Below are 10,267 nucleotides of genomic sequence, written 5' to 3'. Positions count from 1 at the left end.
TCAGTCCCAGCTCCTGCCAACCTAGCAGTTCGAAAGCACAACAAAATGCAAGTAGATAAATAGATACCGCTCTGGCGGGAAGGTAAACGGTGTTTCCGTGTGCTGCTTTGGTTCGCCAGAAGCGGCTTAGTCATGCTGGCCACATGAGCCGGAAGCTGTACGCCGGCTCCCTCAGCCAATAAAGCAAGATGAGCGCCGCAACACCAGAGTCGGCCACGACTGGACCTAATGGTCAGGGGTCACTTTGCCTTTACTACTACTACTACTACTACTAATATTCTAGTCCAACCCCTGCAATTCAGGAATCACAGCTCAAGAATCCCTGACAGATGGCTCCAGTGAATCATTGCATTGCAGCGTTGGAAGGGCCCTCCAAAGTTATTTAGTCTAACCCTCTGAGATCCATGTATGGAAGCTAACTTAGAGCTGGTCATTTGGATGGATCTGCTCTGCATAGCAATGAAGCCGGAGGTAACCAGCAGAACCGGGAATGATTGTCAGGGACTTCCTTGCCCATATATATATATATATTAAGCGGCAGCGCAGTTGGGCTGGGGGGGGGGAGGGAGAGCCAAATAAGTCGACCGTGCAGCTCAGCCTTCGTCAGCCAAGCGGGCTACGGCTCCTGTAGCTCCCAGTTGCCACCATCTGATGGGCACCGCTCTGGAGATTACGCACGCCGGGAGGAGCGCACAGGGCGGGGGTGGGTGGTGCGGAGAGCTTTACTCCCGGGAAGGCGTGCAGGGCTGGGCCGCCGTCCTCCGGCTCCTGACCAGCATAGAACCGGCTCGATGTTCCTTACAGTCCTTTGGGGGCTTCCACGCCCGTGGAAAACCCAACCAACCAAACGCATCTCGCCTTCTTTTCCTTTCTAAGCTGCAGCGCCTACGAAAGGGGTGTGCGTGTTCCACGTGATTAACGGCATCAACAACTCATCTGCATAATATGCAAATGAAGGAAGTGGATCAGAGCACTTTGGCAAGGGGTCTTTCTTTAATCCTTCCTCCCCCCGCGTCTCCCTCCGTCTCCGCTTGCAAGGCGTCCGGAGGCCGGAGGGGCGCGTGGTGGCGCGGGCAAGGACCTCTCGGGGCGCAGTCCAGAGGCGAGGGAGACAGACGAGGGGGGGTGTAAAAGGGTGTCTACCCTAGCCACGCCCCTTCCTGTGGAATTTTTCTAGGTCTGGGGAAAGAGGGGGGAGGAGAGGAGAGATGCGCAACATATAAGCTGCAGCCGCAGCGTTGGACCGCATCAGCAGCTCTCGGAGAGGGTGAAAGCGGCGTCGCACCGGATTCGAGTTGGTGAGTGAGTGCGCGCCGGAGCTTCGATCCCTTTACTCAGAAGCTCAGTCGGCAAAGCAGGAGACGCTTAATCTCCGGGTCGTGCGTTCGAGCCCCACTTTGATTCCTGCGTGGCAGGGGGTTGGACTAGATGACCCTTGGGTCCCTTCCAACTCGACTAGGATTCTGTGTGCGTCCGAGAGAGAGGAGAACACACAGAATAGCTGCCAGCCCCTTGTCCAGCTAGCTCAATATTGTCTATACAGACTCTACACTGGCCGGCAGTAGCTGTCCAAGATTTCAGGCAGGAATCTGTCCTTTCCGTTTGGAGATGGCAGCGGGGATTGAACCCGGGGATTGAATCACTGAGCTACGGCCCTTGCATAAGTTCCGCCGGGACTCGTCCCCTGGGGATGGGCGCAAGGCAAGCGCGGTGACGCGTGGCTCCGTGCGCCCTGGGCGCAGCGCTGGGCGCTTTTGGAGAGACGCGTCGTAGCTCCAGTCCTGGCCTGCTGGTTGGCGCACTTCCTCCTTAAGGCGATACACACCCCCTGGATGCAACGGGGAGGGAGGGACGGAGGCTGCCTCCAGAAGCGCCCCGGAGAGTAGCAGCAGCGGCAGTCATCTGCCCGCCCCCCTCCCGCAGGGTGTGCTATATCCGCGGGATATCCGCGCCACCTTAGTTGGGCATCGCTTTGAGAGGGTCCCCCGCCGCCGCCGCCCACGCGCCTCCAAATCTCCTGGAGGAGGGAGAGAGGGAAGAAGAATGTTGTGGGGCCCCCATCAGGAAAGAGGGAGTCAGAAAGGGCACTTTGCACCTGTTCAGAAGCGGTCTACTGCGGAGGTCAGGACCCCTCTGCAACTCAGAAGAACCCCTTTTGCTAAGGGCGGCTGGGTGGGATCGCCAATTGAAGCCTCCAGCTGCAGATGCAGTCTACCTTTCAGCGTCAAGCGCTGGGAGAGGTTGGAGGGGTGGGCTCTTGCTTTCTCGTGAGGGATTCCCATTGGACAACAGTGAAGATGCAGGATGCTCAGGCTGATCACATAGTCCTGCTTTGGTTTTCCTGTGCTTTGATACCCTGAGATGAAATCGGGAGCTGGGAGAGAGGCCTGTCTTTCTCTAAAAAGACAACATCAGAAGAGCCTGGCTGCTGGATCAGGCCAGAACCCGGCCCAGCATCTTTCTCTCACAGCAGCCAGCCCCGATGCCTCTTCTGGGAAGCCCAAAAGCAGGACCTGAGTACGAGAGCAAAACTCTCCCCACTTGCAAAACTCTCCCCACTTGGTATAATTTGAAGGCCACAAACAGGTAGGAGGAGCCTGGCCATTGTGGCTAGTGGCGTTTTTCCCCATTGCCATGGCAATAGGGTGATGGTGCTGAGGAGGACGACACCCTTAGGTGGGGGAGAGTTTCTAATGGCTTCTAGCCTGGAAGAATCTTTAAAGGTGGGGTGAGCTGCCATGGGGCACCAGGCTTCTGCTGGCTGATGTGATGCCCTAGTGCCCTGTTGCCGTACTCCGACTCCCATCATCCTCAGCAGCTAAGCTGGCCAATGATCAGCAAGGATAATGCTGGGTGTTGCAGTCTAGTAATATCAGGTTCAATTTTCCCCAACACCTTCCAGTGATTTCCCATAGAAGGGGATGTGCGAAAGGTTTCTTTCTGACCTGTTGGGAGAGGGAGCTGTAGCCTCGTGGCAGAACACCTGCTTGGCATGCAGAAGGGCCCAGGCATCTCCAAACGAAAAACCCAGAGCCTGCTGGACCGGTGGTCTGACTTAGAAGAGGGCATCCTCTGGTTTAAAATCAGCTCTTTGCTCTATAGCCCTGGCATCTCCAGGTAGGGCCGCAAAAGACCCGTTGCCTGAAAACCCGGAGAAGCTGCTGCAGATCAGTGCAGACAATACTGATCTTGATTGACTCTCTGTAAGACAGCATCCTATGTCCCTGTGCTAGAAGGCAGCAATGCTATGTGTTGCAAAAGGGACTGGGCTCCCTAGCTGGGGTGTGTTTATATACATGTGAGAGAGAATGAGTAACTGTTCCCTGGTCACCTCCCCTCGAAAAGGGTTTTATAGCATTGGAAAAGGTTTACTAAAATGGCCGAGGGGATGGAGTGACAACTTACAAAGAAAAATGGCAAAGTTTTGGACTTTTTAGGTCAGGAAGAGGTGGCATGATGGATATTTATAAAACTATGCATTGCATTAAAGGTAAAGGACCCCTGACAGTTAAGTCCAGTTGCAGACAACTGTGGTTGCGGCGCTCATCTCGCCCTACTGGCCAAACGAGCCGATGTTTGTCCGCAGATAGTTTTTCCGGGTCATGTGGCCAGCATGACTAAGCCGCTTCTGGCGAAACCAGAGCAGTGCACGGAAATGCTGTTTACCTTCCCACCAGTGTGGTACCTATTTATCTACTTGCACTGGTGTGCTTTCAAACTGCTAGGTTGGCAGGGACTGAGCAACGGGAGCTCACCCCGTCGCGGGGATTCGAACTGCCGACCTTCTAATCGGCAAGCCCTAGGCTCAGTGGTTTACACCACAGCGCCACCCGCGTCCCTTTTATACATTGCATAGAGAAAGCAAATAGATGAAAGCTGTCCTCCCTCTCTCATAATACTAGAACTCGTAGACTAAGCTGAGGGTTGGAAGAATCAGGAAAGTCCTTCTTCAGGCAATGCATAGTTAAACTACGGAACTCCCTGCCACAGGAAGCAGTCATGGTCACCAATTTGGATGGCTTTAAAAGAGGATTAGACAAGGAGGAGAGGTGACTCTACTTTGCCAAGTAGCAATGCTTATGAATACCAGTTCCTGGAAACCGCAGGAGGGGAGGGTTGGTCTTGTGTTCGAATCCTGCTGGCTGACTCCCCTTGAGGGCATCTGCTTGGCCCCTGTGGGAACAGGATTCTGGATCGGATGAGCCACTGTCCTGATCCACAAAGGCTCTTCTTATGTTCTTACATTCCAGGGATGGGCAGGAAAGAGGAACAGCTTAAGCCAGCCCTCTTTCCTAATCGGAAAACAAGCCAGCGCTGCTTGCAGGAGGACTTTGGATGTTGGGACAAGAAGTTCAGAACAGCCTGTCCCTCCCTTTGCCGCCCACATTTCCTGAACCTGCCTCTTTCCCCGAATGGGATGCTCTGTGCAGTGTAACTCAGCTTCCCTTTAGGTCTTCCATTCTGGGACAGACGTTTGCACTCTGCAACCTCCAGACGGAGCCACACCCCATGAAATGAGCTGGGGTTTTGGAAACGCGATAGGCGTATGGGAGAGGGTCACTGGGTCGGGAAGCGTTTGGCAAGGGTGCTGAATGGCCTTGGCTCCTTGCCATCTCTGCACTCCATGGCCTCTGTCCCAGCGCCATGTGACTTCACATGCGTCAGCTGAGAAGACTTTGGTCCTGGGAAAGAGTGTGTGTTGTTCTCTCTCAAGAGGAACATATCTCTCAAGCACACACACACACCCCAGTCTGATAAAGGGTTTGAGAGATGCTTTTGCCTTCTCGAGGACGGGGTCTAAGACCCTGGGCTGCATCCGACTCAGAGTAAACCCACTGTGATTAATGGAGCCGGCTAACAGCAAACTGAACCTTTCGTGTCATTGACCCAGTCTGGTGCAATGCCCTGCCAACAGAGACCCAGCGGACGCCTTTTAAATGGATTTTCTATTCTGCCAGGATTATGCGGGCAATTAGCAATAAATCCAAACCGATGGATTTAAACAGGGCTATTTTTCTAGAAAAAGAGGTGCCAGAACTCTCCGTGAATGCCTCCCTTGTTCTCTTAGAATGGCAAATTGGGTTCCTGTTAGCTCCAGCTGAAAAATATCCTTTATTTATTTATTATTTTATTTGTTTGTTGAATTTATATACCGCCCTTCACCAGGAGGTCTCAGGGCGGTTCACAGAAAAGATCACACTATATAAAATCAAAATAAAAACAATAACCCAATAACACCCACCCCCAAAAAGAGCCACATTTTAGAAGGGTATCGCATGTCGATCAGGTCGACCAAAGGCCTGGTTAAAATGGAACATTTCTGGCAGGACTTTCTGGCAGGAAGAGAGGGGAACCAACTCCCACGGGAAGTTGTGGACTCTCCCAGAGGGTTTAGCTAGATGACTGACAAGCTCCCTTCCAATTCCACGATTCATAGAATAGAGTAGATTAGAACTGGACTAATAATTGACCTGCAACACTCAAGCCCAGCTTTTTCAGATTCCCCTCCCTGGTTACAGCCGTGATTATTCTGGCTTGACCTTTTTCTGAACTTCTCCAAATTGTGGGTGGTGAATCTCACTCATGGTTTAATATTACACACAAACCTTCCCTGGATATTTTATTCCCCCCTGCTTGTTGCTTGGCTGAAGTTCGTCATCTGAAATCTAAGGCTGCATAGGTTTATAGCCACACACACAAAAAACCCAATTCTGGGAACTGTAGTTTATTCCCTGCAGAGCTACAGTTCCCAGCACCCTCTGCAAAAAGGAACTTGGCACCTGTAGTTTTTCCTTTGCAGAGTTACAGTCTCCAGCACCTTTAACAAAAAGAATCTTGCGGACTGTAGTTTACCCTTCACAATGCTGCAATTCCCAGCAGCCCGTACAAAAATATTATTTCTTGGGAGGTCTATTTTAAGTGTATGGTGTTCCCACTGCCTGAGAACCTGGCTAGTGACTCCCTGTAAATCTCTAAACATCCTTTCTCTTCTCTCCAGTTACAGAGTGCACGGTCCTCTTGAAATCCAGCAAAGATGTGGATGCTGTCTCCCCCTTCTGGTGAGTCTCAAATATAGCTCAGTTTCCCACTCACTCTTCCTGGGCTGTTTCTTACTCGTGGATGGTTTTTGATGGGTGGAATAACCTTGCCCACCCCCACCCCCTGCTTGGGAACCAGAGAGGAAGGAAATTTCCCAATGTTATTTCAAAAAACGTAGTCGTGTGACTTGATTTGAATTGTTCTAGCAGCCCCTGTGCTGAGGAATGCTTCCCCATGGAGGCGCTTCTGACACCTTTGTTGCACTGCGTCTTATGCTGAAGACTGCACCTCTTTACCCTGGCCTCTGACACATGAAACACACGCACTGTATTAGAAGACAACCTGCAAACTGTGCTCAGCTGATTTCAGTGTTCGGATTGCATCTTGATAGCTCAGTTAGAGCATGGTGCTGAGAACACCAAGGTTGCTGGCTCAATCCCTGTAAATGGATCCTGCATAGCAGGGCGTTGACCTAGATCAGAGCTCTCCAAACTTTTCATGTTGGTGACACACCTTTTAGACAGGCATCATTTTGCGACACAGTAATTCAGTTTTGCAGGGACGCGGGTGGCGCTGTGGGTTAAACCACAGAGCCTAGGGCTTGCCAATCAGAAGGTCGGCGGTTCAAATCCCCGCGACGGGGTGAGTTCCCGTTGCTCGGTCCCTGCTCCTGCCAACCTAGCAGTTCGAAAGCACATCAAAGTGCAAGTAGATAAATAGGTACCGCTCCGGCGGGAAGGTAAACGGTGTTTCTGCGCACTGCTCTGGTTCGCCAGAAACGGCTTAGTCCTGCTGGCCACATGACTCAGAAAGCTGTCTGTGCACAAACACCGGGTCCCTTGGCCTGAAAGCAAGATGAACGCTGCAACCCCATAGTTGCCTTTGACTGGACTTAACCGTCCAGGGGTCCTTTACCTTTTAACTAATGTGTCACAACACACAGTTTGGAAAACTCTGGGCTAGATGATACCAGAAGCTTTTCTTTTGGGAATTATAGGGACAGAACTACCTAAATTATATAGAAATTTATTTATGTATACTACTACAGCAGCAAGAATACTACTTGCCCCAAAGTGGAAAAAAGCAGAAGTCCCAGTAAAGGAAGAATGGATACAAAAACTTATGGAATATGCAGAAATGGCAAACTTACCAGAAGAATAAGAAATCAAGATAGCAGACTTTTTATAAAAGAAGAGAAATGGTTTATTGAATATTTACAGATAAATTGTAAACAGATAAAAACATTAGCAGGATTATTGTAATGACCTGCAGTTTTATAAGAGTATTTATTTACAGTATATAATTAAATGAGCAAGTTAAATTTAGTTAAACTAAAGGCAGTCCTGTTTAGGGAAGCTTTTAATGTTTAATAGGTTATTGTATTTTAATATTCTGTTGGAAGCCACCCAGAGTGGCTGGGGAAACCCAGCCAGATGGGCGGGGTATAAATAATAAATTATTATTATTATTATTATTATTACTACTACTTGGATATGCAGAAGGTATTAAAATATAAATTAAAGGAATTGCAGAAAGAGGGGGAAGGAAGTCAAATTTTGAAATGTTAAATTGATTGTAAAACTAATGAAATGTATAAATTTGAAAAGTATAAATAAAAAACTAAAGAAAGAGAGAGAAAGCGAAATCTCCAGGATATTAGGTTGTATCCAATGCTAGCCCTACTCCGAGCAGACCCATTGAAGTTAACAGACACAGCTGACTTGGGCCCATTAAATATATCTATGACTCCCAGGCTGAGGTTCCACCTTATGTCCTTAAAAAATCAGCACCCTTTAGCTGCCAGTATCAACGGCTGGTCCCATCAGTTTGTTGCGAATACTGTTTACAGTCAATCCGTTCTGGGTGTCTCCCACATTCCCAAGAAGGCAGAAGGGTCAAGTGGTTGCAGATATCTGTGAAACATCCGTTCCTCTCTGGTTCCTCTCCCTTCCGCTCTGTCCTTGGAGGTTTTCCACGGAGCTCTCTGATCCCAGGCACAACCCGTTCTTCTGAGCTTCGACAAATCGGGACTGACTTAATTATGATTATTTTCTACGACTCTTTCATTACTTCAACGGCCATCAGCCCCCTATGCATAGTATAAGTACAGAAACCTGCCTCAAACGGCACGAGTTGGGATCCAGTTTGCCGAGGAAAACTGGCTACGCTTATATATTTGTTGCTCAGAAAAATCCTAGAGCTCCTTCAGAATTCATGCCTGATGTGATCCGGTTTGCCTGAGGTTGTGTGAATAATAATAATAATAATAATAATAATAGCATGTGGGTGGATTTTTGCTTTTTTCAGTTTGCTCCAGTGCAGTTATAACTAAGCAGAATGGTGAAACATTTGGGAAAGGGGGCATTTGAACTGTGGTCCAAAACAGTTGGAGGACATTGGGGAAGACTGGACTGCAAGCTTTAAAGCGAGGCAGGATACTGTGTCTGTTTGGGAGGTGGGAAAGCAACGGAATTTGGGGAGGGATCTTATGGCGAGGAAACAGGGATGGATACTAAACGTTGCCAGACCTCCACGTCTGACCTGAAGCCTCCAGGGATGCCTAGCCCCCTCCAGGCGGCAGGTGCAGGGCTTGAAATCTCCAGGTGGGTGAGAGAGGCTTTTATATTATATTAAGAAGTCTGTTTTTGTAGCCTGCAAGCTTCAGTCCAGCAGGAGCTGGCTACAAATTATAGCATAGATATTTGGGCCGGTGTGTGTATGTGTGTGTGTATCTGTATCTGCCCATGTCCTCTCCCAATTAACCTCCGTCTCTCGGGCCTGCCCCTGTGACATCACTGCCCTCCCCTGTCCCAATTAACCTCCATCTCCAGGGGATGCCCCTCTCCTGTGATATCACCAGGGGATGTCCTTAGGTCTCAGGTTTGGGCTCCGAAATCTCAGGGTTTGGGATGCTGCTGACAACCCTAATTGGGTCCATGAACTACACAAAGCTCCTTCTGTTCATCTGGGCAATGCCAAAGGATTCCCCCGCTTGCCTTGCTTTCGTATCTCAAGATCGGCCTTCAGATCATCCAGTGGCCGAGTCCTACTCACATGTGGCATGATGCTGCCTTAGACAGAGTAAGAGCCTTGGCCCATCTAGGCTAGTATTTTCTACACACCGACTGGCAGGAAGCTCTCCAGCAGTTTCAGGCTGGAGATGCTGCTGGGGAACGGAAGCTGGGAGCTTCTGCATGCCAAGCAGATGCTCTACCGCTGAGCCAGGGCCTCAGTCCCAAACAGAGGGAAAGGAAAGGGCTGTAGCCCAGTGGCAGATCACCTGCTTGGAATGCAGAATGTCTCCGGTGCAGTCCTCAGCAGCATCTGCAAGGAGGTCTGGGAATGTCCCTCTCCCTGCCTCAAAATGTGTGGACTCTGTTTTTACAGAGCACTGCACAGTAGCACCCTCTACATAAAGCCCAGGTGTTGCTGGACTACAAATCCCATCTGCCTGGCCAGTTGTCAGGGATGATGGGAGTTGTAGTGCACCAATGCCTGCTCAAGATCTTGAAGCTCCGCCAGTCGATATCTGGGAAAGCCAGCTGGTTGTAAATGCAACAGAGACCAGGCTAGCCCTTGCAAACTATTATGGGATGAGCATTATGAGAAGCGGGTATGTTGTAACACTGATGTCCTTCCCAGCACCCTCTCCTTTGGTATCTGCCATCTTCTGCCATCCGCTGCCACCCATGAACTGCCTACAAGGACTGCCCCATATTTGCAGCCAAGTCCCAGCACGTCAAAGTGCAAGTAGATAAATAGGTACCACTCTGGCGGAAAGGTAAACGGCGTTTCCGTGCAGCTGCTCTATTTCGCCAGAAGCGGCTTAGTCATGCTGGCCACATGACCCGGAAGCTGTACGCCGGCTCTCTCAGCCAGTAAAGCGAGATGAGCGCCGCAACCCCAGAGTCGGCCACGACTGGACCTAATGGTCAGGGGTCCCTTTAGCTTTACCCAGAAGCAGCGAAGTCCCCCCCCCAAAGGCCCTCACTGGTCCACTTTCCATCCAAATTCAAGAGCAGCTTCCTGCTCCTTTTGCCAAAAACGTTCAGCCAGCATTAAGTCTGTGGAGAGATGGGAGGAATCCAGAATTGCGGGTATGAAACAAACAGGGTTATTAATTGCCTGTTGCATTGTTATCCAGTGAAACTGTGGCTGGGGACATTGCAAATGGGAGTCACAGGTATGTCATCAAGCTGCCAACTCTTGAGTTTTATCTGCAGCTGAT

General features: G+C 50.1%; 1 protein-coding gene across 1 annotated transcript in view; it reads left to right on the top strand.

Annotated features, from left to right (window-relative positions):
* The first annotated feature begins 1,049 nt into the window (after positions 1-1,049).
* TMEM269 (transmembrane protein 269) overlaps positions 1,050-10,267 on the top strand; it is a 16,575-nt gene continuing 7,357 nt past the window's right edge. Inside the window, exons 1-2 of the mRNA XM_081923872.1 lie at positions 1,050-1,298; positions 5,999-6,059. Of these exons, the coding sequence (XP_081779998.1) occupies positions 6,035-6,059 (25 nt within the window). The 5' untranslated portion in view covers positions 1,050-1,298; positions 5,999-6,034. The remainder of the gene's footprint in view (positions 1,299-5,998; positions 6,060-10,267) is intronic.

This window comes from Podarcis melisellensis (assembly GCF_964234715.1).
Source record: "Podarcis melisellensis genome assembly, chromosome: 8".
NCBI classification, from domain to species: Eukaryota; Metazoa; Chordata; class Lepidosauria; order Squamata; family Lacertidae; genus Podarcis; species Podarcis melisellensis.
This window is presented reverse-complemented; position numbering and strand designations above follow the sequence as displayed.